The sequence below is a fragment of the Neophocaena asiaeorientalis genome, unplaced genomic scaffold, assembly GCF_003031525.2.
Source record: "Neophocaena asiaeorientalis asiaeorientalis breed wild unplaced genomic scaffold, Neophocaena_asiaeorientalis_V1.1 scaffold264, whole genome shotgun sequence".
NCBI lineage: Eukaryota > Metazoa > Chordata > Mammalia > Artiodactyla > Phocoenidae > Neophocaena > Neophocaena asiaeorientalis.
In genome coordinates, this window is record NW_020185332.1 from 1,281,718 (window position 1) to 1,298,758 (window position 17,041).

Here is a 17,041-nt window from a genome sequence, read left to right on the forward strand (position 1 = left end):
GCCATGCTCCCAATACAGGGGGCCCGGGTTCAATCCCTGGTCAAGGAACTAGATCCCATGTGTTGCAAGTAAAGATCCCGCATGCCACAACAAAGATCCCAAGTGCCACAACTAAGAGCCGGTGCAGCCAAACAAACAAACACCACTTGACTAAAATCTCAACTACTTTCTAGCAACCATTGTGTAAAATGCCAATAAGTATAGTTGCCTCTGTTTAAGAAGGGAAGAAGATTTCTTTGTGGATTCTTTCTTCTTCTCATAATCCATGTACCTGCAAACTGCTCTTCTAAGAAAGCCAGGACTAGGAAGACCAGAAGAAATCCTTCCATCAAGTGAATACTAAGACCCTACAGGCAAGAACAAGATAACGAAAATAAATTTTTTAACAAGACCCTATAGGCAGCAGCACTGCATCCCCACTGGTTTCCTGGGCTAATGTTTAGTTGTCATCTGCATATGAGCCGACATCCCAAACTACACCGTAGTATTCGTGTGCCCGGGCAGAATGTGTTCTTCCCTATTTACAGGTGTCAGTCAAAAGAGTCATTTTCACAATACAATCCAGGGTCCCTTGCATTGTGAATTTCAGGGTTGTAAATGACACACAACTGCTTATCCCAATATTTTTACCTTTGTCGTGCATGACTTTTCTTTAGATAGCCTTTGGCAGAACTCTTTGCCTATGAGTGACATCAGCGAGGAAGATACCAGATAACAAACAGGAGACTGAATGCCTTGAAAAATCTCCTGCAACTTTAAAAGCTCATCTCATCAGGCTTTCACATGCTACAAATGGAAGTATAAATGGATATAAACTTTCTGCAATGCAATTTGGCAATATCTAGTCAAGAATATATTTTAAAAGTGTTTGTCAGGATCCTAGAAGAAAAGGGATTTCATCCAGGATGGTTCAAATGAAGACTTTAATAAAAGGACTACTTACAGATGGGTAGACCACGTTAAGGGAGTAAACAAGGGATGTTGGGGTCCCCAAAGAAGAGCAACATCCCTAGAGATAAAGGGACAAAGAGAGGAAATAATCTTATGGAACTCGGTAAGAACAGGAACGGTGCAGGAGGAACCACAAAGAAAGAGGGGCAGGGCTGGAGGTGGGAAGAGGCATGCAGCCACTGCCTCACAGCAGGAAGGAGTGAGAAACCTCGACTTCCTTCTCTTCTTGCTTCTTGACCTCCTCCTGGAGCCACCCACTGAATGAATCTCAAGGAAGCTGAAGGGCAAGAGATCCTGGACATGAGATCTGTAAAGGCACAGAGCAGAATGAAGAAAGGCAGAAAAGAGGTGGGAGTAGGAATGGAAAATAACCAGCACAAACCTATAATTCCATTTCCAAGAATACATCCTAGGGACGTAATCAAAGATGGAAGCAAGGAAGAATCATATGATAGTATGTTCTTCCATAGTTAAGTATAATAGTGAAAAAATTGAAAACAAGGTAAATCTCCTATAATGGGAGAATAGATAGATATATGACAGTATAGCCACACTTCAGAATAGATGGTGCCATTATAAATATTTTTGAAGAATCTGTGATGATATGCAGAAATGCTTACAATAAAATGTTTATTTAAAAAAAGGGGACAGAACTGTATGCACAGTATTAACTCAGTCCCATGAGCACCTTTATGCAAAGGGAAAAACTCTTAACAATGTTTTTGTTTTTTGGGGATTTTAAACATATAAATTTTAATACAAAAAATAAATGCTATTTTTAAAAAAAATTTATTTAATTATTTATTTGGCTGCACCGGGTCTTAGTTGTGGCACTTGGGATCTTCGTTGCTGTATGAGGGCTCTTTTTAGTTGCGGCATGCGGCCTCTTAGTTGCAGAATGCAGGATCTTAGTTACAGCATGCAGGATCTAGTTCCCTGACCAGGGATCAAACCCAGGCCCCCTGCATTGGGAGTTCGGAGTCTTAGCCACTGGACCACCAGGGAAGTCCCAATAAATGCTATTTTTAAAATATAAAATTAAATTTTAAATATGATTTTAATAAATTAACTGCTACAATAAAATTTAAAATTATACTTGAAGATGTGTAAAAAAATATATTACTCCCCTCTTCTCCTCCCTGCCCAGAACCCCTGACAATGTTAATACTTTTCTGTTTGATAATGGGAATTTTAATTCTTTCTTCACAACTTCCAATATTTTTCCTTTTTCCTTTTCACAATAAGCATATGATACTTTTGTGATCAGAGAAAAAAAGTCAATGCCAGAAAAAGAGAGTCGATCTCACTGAAATGTACTCTACTCAGTTTAAAATATTGATAAGGGACACAGCAAGTTTAAGTAAATTAAAACCAGTGACATGAAGGGTGAATCTCAATCTGTGACTACTTGATATCTGGACAAAAGTGAAAGAAAAATAATCAATTTCTACATGATATCAAATATCCAGATATATTAGATGATTTTGATTTTTGACTACATTTTTAACTCTTCACTTGAATGACAGGCATCATATTAATTCAGCTTTAGTTGGACTCATTCTTATCTTGCAACTCTGGAAAATCCAAGAAATTTCTATAACCTGAAAGTTGTTCCTCATATTGAAATAATAATGTTCTGTCTTTTAATTTTTTCTTTTTTTGGCCATGGCATGCAGGGATTGAACCTGTGCCCCCTGCATTGAGAACGTGGAGTCTTAACCACTGGACTGCCAGCGAAGTCCCTCTCTTTTAAATTTTATCATTTACTCTTCAGTATCATTTTTAACTATATTTTATTTTTTATCAATTATTAAGTAACACAAAAATACATTCTTGTTTTAAAGTTCCAAAGAATACAAGTGTGCTTTGGCTACCTGCTCACACTTGGTCTCCTTCCCCCAGGCAACCTGTTTTCAGTTTGTCATGTAACTCTCAAGACACTTGCTTATTATTTACATTCATATATATGCATATAGAATATATAGTTTTATTTTCATTTTCTAAGTAAATGATGTTTTATTGTACACATTATTCTGCAACTCACTTTTTTCTCCTGTTGAAGCTCCACTTCATTTTTTTACACTGGTTACACAGTTTCCCACGGTTTGATTATTCCAATTTATCTGACTACTACTGGTTGATGGCTATTTGGGTTGTTTTTAGTTATCTGCTATTTCAGACAATGCTGTAGTGAAAAACCTTGTGCGTGTCTCTGTGTCTATATGCGTGCACTATTTCTCTAAGGGAGCTAATGAAAAATGGAATTTCTGGTTTGAAAGGTATGTGCCCTTAAATTTTTACTTCGTACTATCGAGCAGCCTTCCATACAGGTTTATCGATTTACACTTCCAATAAGAAGATGAAAAGATGCCAAGCCTCACTAATAACCAGGAAAATGCAAATTCAAATAAAATAAGATACCATTTTTACCATTTGGGGTTCACAAATTTAAAAAGATTGATAATGCCAAGTGTGGAGGAGGAAAGAGTCATGTATCCCCACATAAAGTTGTTTTTACAGCCAGCATCCACATATCAGGGAAGGTTCCGTGGAGACTTACTATTAAAAGTGATTATGCTAAACTGTTGTGATAAGTAAACAAAGGACATTTCTGTTACAGGATCATTGGTTTTTATATGCGCTAATAGCAGCCCTGCTGTTAACATATATTCACTCAGAGCTTTTTTTTTTTTTTTTTGGCTGCACCATGGAGCTTGCAGTATCTTAATTCCTCGACCAGGGATTGAACCTCCCACTGGATGGCCAGGGAATTCCCTGAAATACAAATTCCTTAATTTACCAAGTAGATAAAAATTTCTCCACTTTAATAACCACATTTGGTTTTAAATTTATAAAGTACTTTCACATTCTCATAGGTTCCTTAAATTGATTTCTGCCTCAGTGACAGTGTGAGGTGCTATTTCAGATGAGAAAACTGAGGCTCAGCGAAGTTAAATGATTTTCCAAGGTCACAGTTATAAGTGGAAGGGCTCAGGTCTTCTGACTCCCAGTTCCATTAGCTTCTCACTTTCTTAACTGCTTCTAAAACAAAGGACAGTTGAAGTCCCTTCTGCCTCTTCCGTGGAGCTCAAGGCATCCAAAAGGAACCACAGGGGGCAGCCTGGTGCAGCAGAAGATAGAATAGGCTGAAAGCCTGCGAACTGGCTTTTTGTTTCTATTCTGTGTTTCCCCCAGCTGTGTGACCTTAAATAAGTCATTTAGCCTCACTGGGCCTCAGCTGCCCCTTTCAAAAAATAGACATAAAAAAAAAAAAAAATAGACATGATGCTCACTTAGTAGTATTGAAAGAAGAGATGATGCCATGCAGTTCCTTCTAGTTGTGAGATTTTATTTAAGCCAGACGTAAACTAGGGTTCTTTCTTTGCTCATACATTTTATGAAATACCATTTTCTGCAATGGATTTATTTGAAAATATGAACCCACAATGGAAAAATTTACCATACAATGCTTTCTTTGATTGAAGTCTAAAAATATTCCCTTATCTTTTTTCTTTCTTTCTTTATAAAAAAATCATTATTTGGTAAACCCCTTGCCAAGGCTAGGGAAATCCCCAAGGAACAGCAGCAAACGGTTTCAGGTAGCTGGCTGTGTCTGAAAAGATGTTTTCTGCCTGTTTCTCTTACTAGTTGGCATGATTCCAGTTCCACTTACATTTTTTGTTACCTATTATTACAGATTTTTAAAGTGATTTATTTTCCCATCCTACTTCCAATAGCGTGAAAGCTTTAACCCGAGTTGTTCTTTATAGTTCCAACTTCCATAAGCCAAAGATTTTAAGAGCTGGAAGGAGTCTTAAGAGATCACTTGATCCTGTCCCCTATCTTTGAACAGAAAACATATTTTTTTCCGTTTAACAGAGGAAGCATCCAATGTCCAGAAAACCTGTGACTTACTCAAGGTTTCACAGCTAGCAAGTCTCCTCGTGCGGTACTTATTCCATTCTTAGTGTGTGACAATTTATTGGTGATCCTGGCTCTTCCAGAAAAACCACAATGAAAGTCAAAATGAGTAAACCGTATAATCATTGATTTCTTTCATTTTATCACACATCACAAATTCTTCTATTTCTAACCATATTTTGATGCATTATTTATGAGGACCATCTGGTCACAGGTTTGCCAAGAAAACTCTAGAATTTTAAAAGTGTGCTTCATTTTTCCAGGAAACACACTGCATAGCTTGGATTTATCCTTAACCTGATCATTGGTGACTAATGGGGCAAACAGATTTGTTAACTGCAATCTGTTTTTTAAAAAAATTGACCTATAACTAACATATAATAAAGTGCACAAATCTTACATATAAACTAAAAACATTCTTACATGTGCATACACTGTATAGAGAATTATCAGCACCTCTGAACACCCCCTGTGCCCCGTACTAGTCACCACCCTCCAAGGGCAACCACTATTTTAACTTCTATCATCAGAAATTAGTTTTGAAGTTTGGAAAATTCTGGATTTGAACTTCATGGAATCATACAGTATGGACTGTTTTTGTGTTTGCTTTCTCTCATTCAACATTATGTCTGTGAGATTGTTAACTACATTCTAAAAATGCAATCTACTTTCTGGCTCAGTTCCTCAGTGAATCTCTCAAAATTAGGTACATAATATACCAGCTGTACACAGATGTACGTATAAAAAATTCAGTTGAGAAAAGAACTTTTAAAATGACCAAACTAGAATAATCTATACTGCTCATGTCACTTTCTACTCTTGCATCATCAATTTCCCTCTTCTTTTAAATGGGCTCTCTCTGCTTTTAAAAGGGCTCTGATCTATCCAAGTATTCTCTTTTCTTCTCCCATTAATGGATAAATAACATACACAATTTTCTTTTTTTTTTTTTTTTGCGGTACGCGGGCCTCTCACTGTTGTGGCCTCTCCCGTTGCGGAGCACAGGCTCTGGACACACAGGCTCAGTGGCCATGGCTCACGGGCCTAGCCGCTCCGCGGCATGTGGGATCTTCCCAGACCGGAGCACGAACCCGTGTCTCCTGCACCGGCAGGCAGACTCTCAACCACCGCGCCACCAGGGAAGCCCCACAATTTTCTTTACTTATTCATATCCAGCATTCCCCATCAGTGCTCCACAATCATTGGTCTAAAAGTTGCAAATGGCCTCAAGCTATCATCTGACACAGACGTCCCTCATTAGCAAGAAAAGCATTATCATTCTCTAGTTTCAGATTTAGCAGACAGTAACTGAGTACATATAAACTTCAACGTAGTTTTCTAGGTTTTATGGGGGCACTACAAAAAAATAGCAGGAATGAGCCCTACCCTCATGAACTTCCAGCCTACCAGAAGCAGTATAGTATAGATATCTACATAAAAGATCACAATATAAGCTATAAAGTGTTAAATGACACCATTGAGTTAAAAGAGAAAAAAATGTTGTGTGAGATCAGAGAGAAAGGTAACTTCCACCTGGGGTGGTGTCAGGGAAGCTTGGTAGGGGAGTATTTGTAGTAAGAAGTAGGATGACATAGCTAGGTAGGTTTAGTCATACAGTGATGGAGGAAGGTATTTGAGATGGATGACTGTAAGGACAAGGACACTGAACTGGGAAATCATGCAGCATATGTACAGGGAGCTGCAATGCAGTTTGACCCAAGAGTATGGCAAGTGATGAAGAAACAGAATTACCCAAGGCTATAGCGCTATGGGGCCCTAGAATGAAGACTGAATCCCAGGAATCTTCCTTCTTAGTGTTCTTCCCATATGTTGATCAAATCAACATTTTAGCCACTGCATGCTTTCTTTACAACTGCCCATTATATACTGTCCATTAATTAATTGATTCAACAAACATTTATTGAATAGCCACTACAAGCCAGACACAAATGGACTCTGTGGTTTCCAAGGCTGACTTGGTATGTTATAAAATAATTTTTTCCAAATGGGGAGTCAGGCTAATATAATATTTGGCTAAGATAGATTTCCTTTCCCTTTAATTGCTAGAATTTTATTGAGTTATGCTTCAGAGCAAATACTATAAATAACAGAGAGAATTAAATAAACCACAAAAAAGGATCTCTGCATCACGTTTTTCTACATGACGTCAATACACTGAGTCTTAGCATTGACTACACATGTGTTTTTTTTCCATAACTACTTTTACTTAGGTTTGAGCAAGGGGTAACACAGGAGGACCTGAAACCTTCTATTCTTGAGCAAAAGCTTAAAAACATTCCATATAATCTAGGACAAGACTCACTTCCTTTTAGCTTATCAACACCAGAAGACATTTCCCCTTTGTACTCGTTGTGTTTAATGTAACTATGGAGACACCACACTTTCTATGCAACTGACACACATGATTCCAGTTTAATGTGCTCATTTTCTGAGAAACATTAAAAAAAAAATTGTGGTCACTCTTAAACCTTGGAACTACTTTTGTATTTCAATGTAAATCCAATACATTTATTAATAATATTCATGAGGGAGTAGTTAAGTACCAGGGACTACAGATTCTTTATAATTCCAATGAACTGTTCCTAATTAAAGCTTTGGTGCCAGAAAAAAAAGGGGGGGGAGTAATTATTATTTGAACAAATTAGGCTATCAGATATTTCTATAAATTGTAGAGTATATAAACTTGAGTTTTGAGAGTCGTATTTCCAGGCATATGGCAGACTAGACATTCAGACTGCCCTTCATAGTGGAAACAGTTTTTTTTGGCCATGCCACACAGCTTGCAGGATCTTAGTTCCCAGACCAGGGATTGAACCCGGGCCCCAGCAGTGAAAGAGTCAAGTCCTAACCATTGGCCCACCAGTGAATTCCCTGGAAACAACCTAAAAAGCTGAATTAAAAAAAAAAAATCCTAAACCTCTTTACCTGCATTTTTTTTTTTTTTTTTTTTTGCGGTACACGGGCCCCTAACTGTTGTGGCCTCTCCCATTGCGGAGCACAGGCTCCGGACGCGCAGGCTCAGCAGCCATGGCTCATGGGCCTAGCCGCTCCACGACATGTGGGATCTTCCCAGACCGGGGCACGAACCCGTGTCCCCTGCATCAGCAGGCAGGCCCTCAAACACTGCGCCACCAAGGAAGCCCCCTAAACCTCTTAAAAGCACTGAAACATGGACTAGAAAGCTAGGAATTATAAACTCAAAGAGAAGTGAAGTAGGAAACCAGACAGGTATATGGACAACACTGTCCAGGTGTAGAACACCAGAAAGCACCATTTGCATCCTGTTCACCAAAATGATGCCCCTGGAGTTGCTCAATCCTGTCCTGAGATCACTTTTGCCCTAAAGGCATTTGTTCAAGCTGGTGAACTTCAGCTTTGGCTCTAGTGGGGTGTGGAGTGGGGGGTGGGACAGAAGGTAAAGCCTAGGCCTTGGAGAATCCTATAGGATACCTCTCTCCCAATAAATCTTGGACCCTTTAGGTAGGGATGAGAAAAAAACCTACATACCCAATCATCCTCAGAGGACTGCAAGGAAAATTCCTGTGGTGCTAAGCAAAGCCAAAGACCAAAAAATTCTGTCCCTGAAAGATTGTAACCTCATGATATAGCCAAAATAGGTCCAAGAAAACCCATCACTATAATTTGAATAGGTCCCGGTATATGAAAAAAACAAATGCAAATCTCCTCTGGAGGAAAGTACTTCAATAATACACAAATGATTTTCTAAGGAAAATGAGCAGCTTACAGTAACAAACACTAAGCACCCCAAGACTTAAGTTACTATTTTTCTTTTCTTTTTTTTTTTTTTTGTGGTACATGGGCCTCTCACTGTTGTGGCCTCTCCCGTTGCGGAGCACAGGCTCCGGACGCGCAGGCTCAGCGGCCATGGCTCACTGGCTTAGCCGTTCTGCGGCACATGGGATCCTCCCGGATCGGGGCACGAACCCGTGTTCCCTGCATCGGCAGGCAGACTCTCAACCACTGCGCCACCGGGGAAGCCCTTAAGTTACTATTGAGTGAGGACCAGCAGAAACAATATCCAAGAGCAACAAAAGAAAACTCTCACAAAGAATTCAGATATTTAAATTATGAAACAGAGAAGGTAAAATAACTGTTTTATTTTTTGAAGAAATAAAAAAGTGGAAAACACCAATTCAAAATAAGAAACTATAGCATATATCCTAGTAGATTTTTCAAAAATAGAATTTCTAGAAATGAAAAACACAGTAACAGAAATCAATAACACAATGGACAGGTTTAACAGCAAATTAGACACAAGTGAAGAGAAAGTTAATAAACCAAAGGATATGACTATGATGATAGAAATTGTCCAGCATACACCAAAGAGAAACAGAAGAAAGGAAACTTGAGAGAGTAGTTAATAGATATGGAGGATAAATAAGACATTCTGACATACATCCGTTTAATTGTGGAGTTCTGGAAAGAAAGAAAAGAGAAAATGGTGCAAGAGGCAATATTTGAAGTGACAATAGCTAAGAATTTTCTAGGACCAATCTGTTTCCAAACACAGATTTAAGAAGCCAACTAAATTCCAAGCAGAATTAAAAACAAAACAAAAAATAATTTTCACTTTAACACAACATAGTGAAACAGCAGAATACCAAAGACAAAGAGACCATCTTAGAAGCAGACTTCTAAATCCCTTCAAGGAGAAAAAAATAACTGGTAACTTAGAAATCTTCCCCCCAAAAGAATATCTTCCAAAAAAGAAGGTGAAAAAAAAAGACATTTTTAGACAAGCTAAGAGAGTTTGCTTCCATGATGTTCATAAAAAGAAATTCTAAAGAATGTACTTAATTAAGAGAGAAAATGATCTCAGGTGAAAGGTTTAAAAAATAAGAATGAATGAACAGCAAAGAAAGTGGTAAAAATGGGTAAGGCTAAACAAATCTTGATTGTATAGAACAAGAATAATGTTTTCTGGGGTTAAAATGATTTAAAATATAACAGTAACATAAAACTTGGAGGGGAGTATATGGAATTAAAGTATGTAAAAGTGATTGCTGCCTGGGAGAAGGGTAAACCTTGGTAAGTATGTATGTTTTAATTTCAGTGCACCTGAAATTTTAGCATGCATCAGAATAATCTGAAGGGCTTGTTAAAACACAAGTCTGATTCCGGTTGAGGTGGGCCCAAGAATTTACATTTCTAACAAGCCCCCAGCTTGATACTGATGGTCACACTTTAAATAGCACTGTTGACTAGTCATGAAAAACAAACAAACAAGCAAAACAAACTGAACATAAAATCCAAACTAGCAGAGGGGGAAAATTTGAAATGAGAAAAAATAATTCAAAAAGGTGAAAAACCAAATAAAAATAGAACCAGAAGAACAAGTGGAAAGCACAAAACAAGGTACAAATTCAAATATATTAGTAATTACATTAAATATAAAAGGATTAAATGCTCCAATTAAAAGATAAAGATTGATACAAAAAATGAACTCAAAATGGATCATAGACCTAAATAAAACTTTAAGAAGAAAATAATAGGAAAAAATATTTGTGACCTTGGGTTAGGCAAAGAGTAATTAGATACAATGTCAAAAACATGATCCATAGAAGAAAAATTGATCATTTGGACTTCATCAAAATGAAAATTTTTTGTTAAGAGAATGAAAAGACACAATTGAGAGAATGAAAAGATGAGTCATATACAGGAAGAAAATATTTGCAAATCACATATCTGACAAATGGCGTGTGTCTAGAATATATAAAGAACTCTCAACATTCAATAAGAAGAAAAAATAAACAAGCCCAATAAAAATATTTACTTCACCAAAGAAGAGGCATGGATGGCAAATAAGCAATGAAAAGCTGTTCAAAATCATTTGTCACTAGGGAAATATAAATTAAAACCCTAATGAGATACTTCCAAACACCTGTTAGAATAATTAAAATGAAACAATCTGATAATACCAAGAGCTGGTGAGAACAGGGAGCAACTGAATTCTTTCATGCATTCTCAGACATTGTTGCAGGCCAATGCACAATGGCACAGCCACTCTAGAAAACAATTTGGCAGTTCTTTATAAAGCTAAATATAGAATTACCACAAAGGCAGCAATATCACTCCCTGGTATTTACCAGAGTGAAATTGAAGCTTATGTTCATTCAAAAACCTAAACACAGATGTTTACAGTAGCTTCACATGTAGTAACCAAAAATTAGAAACAGTCCAGATATCCATCAACTGGGGAATGGATAAACTGAAGTACTTCCATAAAATGGAACACTCTTCAGCAATAAAAAGGGAATAAACTCTTGACACACACAAGAACATGGATGAATCTCAAAAGCATTTTGCTTAGCGAAAGAAGTCAGACTCAAAAGAGTACATATTATATGATTCCATTTATATGACATTCTTGAAAAGGTAAAACTATAGGAACAGAGAACAGATTAGTGGTTGCCTAGGGTTAAGAGTGGGGTGAAGCTCTGATCACATCAGGGTAGCACAAGGGAATTTTGGGGGGTTACATTCTGTATCTTGATTGTAGTGGTAGTTCTAACACTATGCATTAGCCAAAACTTATTTTTACTGTATGTTAAATAACTTTTTTTTTTTAAGACAAAGATTGTCAGATTGAGTAAAACTTTAACAGGGTCTCTGACAGCCTCTGTTGGCCAAGGGCAAACTTTGCTCATGAAAAAGCAAGTTTAGTTCTCATTCTGAAAACCCTTGTAAGATTATGTACAAAACCTTATTAAAAAGTGAACAGTATTTCTATTTTTAGATTGCTAACATATAGCAGGAAATAAACACCAATACACACCAGACTTAAATAAATATAATGTACCATAGTTTTGTGTATTTTATACAACTGCAAAACATATGGAAGTTAAGATCAAACCGGTGGTTGAAATTGTATGTCTGAAACTGCAAGATGAGTCCTTGAATTTTTCACTTTGCATCCAGCTGTTTTGCCATCATCAGAGGGCTAATTTTAGAACGAGTAATCTTCTTATAAAATACAGTATAATTAAGAAGGTAGGAATTTTTTTTTGAGATTTCTAATTCAGAGTTGTACAGGGTGCTTGGTTTTCTGAACCAAGCCAGCAGCCCAAGAATAATCTGAACCATAAATCTAAGGCCAAGCCAAGAAACTTTTAGCTAAAGAATCATAGTTAACTTCTAAAAGAGTTGAATTCCAGCTCCTTTATATCAATGGACTTTGAAATGAAGATAAAGTTACAAATAAAATTTTCCCTCAATCCATGAGAAGCAATATGGAAATCATAGTGATGGTTTATTCTTCCATGCAAATTAAATGACTACATTTGCTTTGTAATGCATGTAAGAGAAATATGCTTGCTTACTCTTGCTGAAGACTATAATAGCTCTTCCCTTGCTTTCTTTTTCTGACAGGAATCATCAGCAACATGGAACATGTTGCCACATGCTTTGAGCAATGATATATATATATATTTTTTTTAATGCAAAGAGTCTAACCCAAACTAAATAATTTATACCATGCTGTCCCAACTAGTTTTCCCCATTTCTCAAAATAACTGGAACTGAGTGCATACCAAATCTCCACTTTTTGTTGTGCCATGTAGGCACTGCCACAAATCTAAGAAATTCTTCATTTTTCAGGTCAAAATTAAGCCATCGTTTTCGTTCTGCTACACAGGTGAACAACGACTTTTCACTAATTAATTACGAAACAGATTAAGAGAAGACAATTTCATGCAACATCTCACAGGTTCAAGTGCTACATAAGGAGGGATTTAAGTGTGCTGATAACAGCTTATATAGTGTATGAGTTTCTATTAAACTACTTAATAAAAATCCTGATTCTTAGAGCAATTCAACCAACCCCAAGGTCAACTAAAGTAAGTTATTCGAACCAGTTATTAACCCAAGAAACTTCTACAGGAAAATAAATAAATAAAAGGACCAAAGGAAACTGGCATCTTATATTGCTCTGGAATCATGCTTTTTCTGAGACTTTGCTATCACCTAATTATCATAACATAGTGCTCCCAGTCATACAATTAAAGCCATTAGGTAGATCATGACACCATTAACTGGCTGAACATACTTTTGTGTGGTTAGGAAAACCATATTACTGAACTGTTTGCCCCTGGCTTGTGACATTTATAAGAACCCTGACGATTTACCCACAGCTACTGAAAAAGTTTTTTTTAACTTCAAGTTTCCACATGAAAAATGATCTTATATGTTAGAAGTGGAGAAAAATGTGGAAGAATTACTCTCATTAGGCTGGCTTTGAATGGATACCCCATGTTTACAAAACATTTTGAGAGAGTCAGATCAGCAGTTCTAATGGCAGCATGACAGCATATTATACGGTTATCATGAGCCACATGCAGCCTAAGGAGAATTTTCAGTCTATCAGAGTGGCCCATATGTTGCTTATTTATCATTTCAATTTCATATCAGAATCAAAATTGAAAAAAACAAAACTCTGAAACTCAAGCAAGTCATCTGGGGCCAGAGTAATGAGGTCTCTTGCAAAAAAAAAACCCAAAACAAAACAAAACAAAAAAACAAAAAGAGATTAACACATTTTTGAGAAACAAGCTTTGGTTTCAGAGTACTACTGCAGCTGTTTAATTCACTTGCTGATGCAGCTCAAGTATGTAGACATTTACAGTAAATTTTTTAAAGGGTTTATGTGCCCTCAGTAATTTTTACCATTTTAAAGACAAATGAGAAACACTATGGTAGTGATCAAGTAGTAGTACTTACTTATTTTCAGAAGCTGTATTTTACTGACTAAAGCAGCACTTGTAGATAATAGGGTTGTTTCTTAGTTACAGCACTATGACTGTATGTTACAGCAACTGAGAACTCTTTGATACAGACAAGGCACAAGGTCAGTTAAAGAATAACATTCTCCCAGAAAGGTGATAGCTTTCCTTATAAGAAACACATGAAGCCTAGCACTCACCGATTTGTTTCACTTATTCCATTATGATTGCCTAAGTTTTCAACTGGGCAGCATTCTATTTAAAGGCCATTCTGTTGCAAAACTTTGCCCGTGTGGTTGTAACATAGCTGTGTCTGTTGTAAACCAAAGAGGACAGGAAAAAAAAAAGAAAGATCATGGGAAAGAATACTCCATGTAACTTTTCATGTGAAGGTCTTAAAGTAGGTAACTGATTTCACACACCCCCATTCCCCCACCGCCACACCGCGCAGCAATGTGGGGATCTTAGCTCCACGACCAGGGATCGAACCTGTGCCCCCTGCAGTGGAAGTGCAGAGTCTTAACCACTGGACCACCAGGGAAGTCCCCGTTAACTGATTTTTAAAGCAAAAAATTCTAAATTCTCTGAGCTTCTACCCTGAATGAGCCCTGTTTTCACTAAAGATTAAGGCGGCTTCTGCAGAGACTCTCAAGTTTAGCACAAAACTGGATTAAGGACAAATGATGGTCTAAATAAATGACTGTCATCTTTATGAGAATTACGAAGACCAATGCAATAACAACAGTTGATCATCATTTATTAAGTACCCATAAGGTATGTAGTCTTATGTGATTCCTTTTGAGGTTTCAGGGTGTGAGATGGGGTTTAGCAATAAAAGTGGAAGACCAAAAATTTATCATATAAAATAACTGTCTGGGACTTCCTGGGCGGTCCAGTAGTTAAGACTCTGCGCTTCTACTGCAGGGGGCGTGGGCTGCATCTCTGGTCAGGGAACTAAGATCCTGCATGCCGTGCCGCTCGGCTGAAAAAATAAAAAATAAAAATAAATAAATAAAATAATTGTGTTGAGGTTATTTTTGGTTGATGGAAGAAAGAAAATATGTCTGTGGAATTTCTTTTGTAATTCCCTACCTGTGTAGATATGTAGAGATGTCTGAATGTTTTTAATAATGATGATAAATAACAATTATTCTGCCAAAATACATAGGTTGTTATAAGCCATGTAATGAAGAACTGGGACAACATATATTCACAACATGAATGATGAAAGATCTGAGAAGTCCTTCAAATAATTATAGCCTTGCTCATAACATGCTCAGAAGGAGAGAATGACTAAGCTGTAGTTTGGGTTGTACTTGGAATGGAAGGGAGATGGTTAATTGAAAATAAAAGGTCAGGGGTTTCCCGCTCTGTCCCCAAATCTGGACTAGGATTTGCTAATATTTTATTAAATTTATTTATTTATTTATTTTTGGCTAATATTTTAATAGCTTCTCAGTTGTGAATAAGACCAAACAAATAGACAGTCCTTCCAGGTCTTCTACTCTAGTCTTCATCCTGCACAAGAATTCCTTTCCCTGTTCCCTCAAAATTGACAAATTTTTTTAATTAAAAAAGTTTTGTATTGAGATATAGTTGATTTACAGTACTATATTAGTTTCAGGTATCAATATGGTATTTCAAAATTTTTATAGATTATACTAAAGTTACAGTTTTTGAAGGACTTTACAAAAGTTTCTCGGAGGCATCTGCACAGTTCTGAAAAAATTAGCATCATAACTTCCTATTCCAAGAAATTTAACTAGGTCAAAAAGAAAAACATTGAGTGAGGTTTCTAAGGCCCTGAATATGAAGCTTCCCTGGAGCTATAAGCTAATAACCATGGTCCAAAGGCACAGTTTTTTCACAAAGAAAACATACATTGCAAGTTTCTTTCCTATTCTAGTTCCAGATCTAGTAGACAGATCTCACTCTACACTTGTTTAACATCTGGAACAAACCTTGTTTCACAAACAGTGCACTTACTCAAGCTATAAATCTTTTTCTCACAATTCAAAGCAGTAATAGTGACAAGAACAAATTATTTTGGAAGATATTTTCTGACCCACTTTAGTTAGCAGCATAGATGTGTCCAGTCTAGGTGATATTCTTATGTATCCAAATTGGCTTCAGGTCCAGTTACTCAAATTCTTTGGAATTCTCAGTTCTGAGGACTGAGGTGGGCATTAGTAATTCTTCCCCAAACTTTCATCAGCAACTATTTCTAATAGACTCTAACCTCCAGATGTGCTTGTTTCAACTTCCTTGTTGCTTTGGAAACCCCTACGTATCATCACTTAGAGTTATTTTGCATTACTGTAGTTCCTTATCAATAGACTCACTGTGTTCTCATATCAAGGTATGAAGATTGCTTTAAACTGATTGCTTTTATACATAGGACTTACTAATACTCTAAAATTTTGCTTTTCCTTAAATATATGCATTAGTTGAGTATTAATAAAGCTTCTGTATTAGATTTTGTAAATCATATTAAATCTCCATAGGCAAAGTGTTGAATTTTGCACATGTTCTATGGAAAAAGAAAAAAAAACCTAAGTAAGTAAAATGAAGGGTCAAGTAAACAATCCAGCAGAGACTCCCAAAGCCACAACCCCTTGTTACCCTAATTTATAGTTTCACTACTGACCACACTTTTATTCTGCTTACTTTTTTTTGTTTCTTCCTTAGATCTGTTATATATGCTTTTGGATAGTAACACTAACCTTTACTGAATTCCTCCTTCTGATGCAACTTGGCCAGTTTCATTTGCCCTCTAGGTGCCCTATATGATACAAAAGGTGATGCTGTGAAGACACAGGAATGTAATGGTAATAATATTACTATTGTCCTTTCTCATCCTCTCTCCTTTAAACATATCACCACTAATGTGAAGCTACTGTTAAACCAGAATGATCTTATTTATATAGTCAACTAAATATCCCTGCTTATTTTTTTTTAATACCCTCTTTTGGCTTCACAGAGTACAACACACATATTGATGAACTGCTAAAAGATTCCAGTATTGTTTTATTACATGGAACTTAGTAGTCATGAAAATAGGGGAAAAACATAAATGATGTACAATAAACCAGCCAAACAGTTATAACTGGAATATCTGGACTCCATGAGCCATTAAATTTTGACCAAATTTCTTGTGTAAGAGGAAGTGACCTTGTTAGCTGTCCTTTCGTTACTTCCTGATAATAAAAGTTAAAATGTTTTTTTATAAATGTAGATTTTCTGCAGTATTAATTCATTGAACAAAATTCAATTTTAAAATATTTTAAACATTCAGAAAACTGAAAAAAACACAAGTACTCACATAAATTTAATAAATACTATCATTTTACATATTTGTTTAGACGCTTCTTTAAAAAACAATACAATGCCCCAGTTGAAGTCCCAATTTC

The 17,041-nt window shown here is 36.6% G+C and overlaps 1 protein-coding gene across 12 annotated transcripts in view; it reads right to left on the reverse strand.

Annotated features, from left to right (window-relative positions):
- LOC112393140 (uncharacterized) overlaps positions 1-17,041 on the reverse strand; it is a 64,032-nt gene that overhangs the window by 36,862 nt on the left and 10,129 nt on the right. For 6 of the 12 annotated variants that reach the window (XM_024735216.1, XM_024735217.1, XM_024735219.1 and 3 more), the window contains one exon: positions 16,355-16,413. The exons of 1 other annotated variant lie outside the window; for it this stretch is intronic. In XM_024735216.1, the coding sequence (XP_024590984.1) occupies positions 16,355-16,413 (59 nt within the window). Of the gene's footprint in view, positions 1-13,831; positions 13,945-16,354; positions 16,436-17,041 lie in introns of all 12 variants that reach the window. 5 more of the 12 variants (XR_003001841.1, XR_003001840.1, XR_003001842.1 and 2 more) reach the window with 4 other exon arrangements.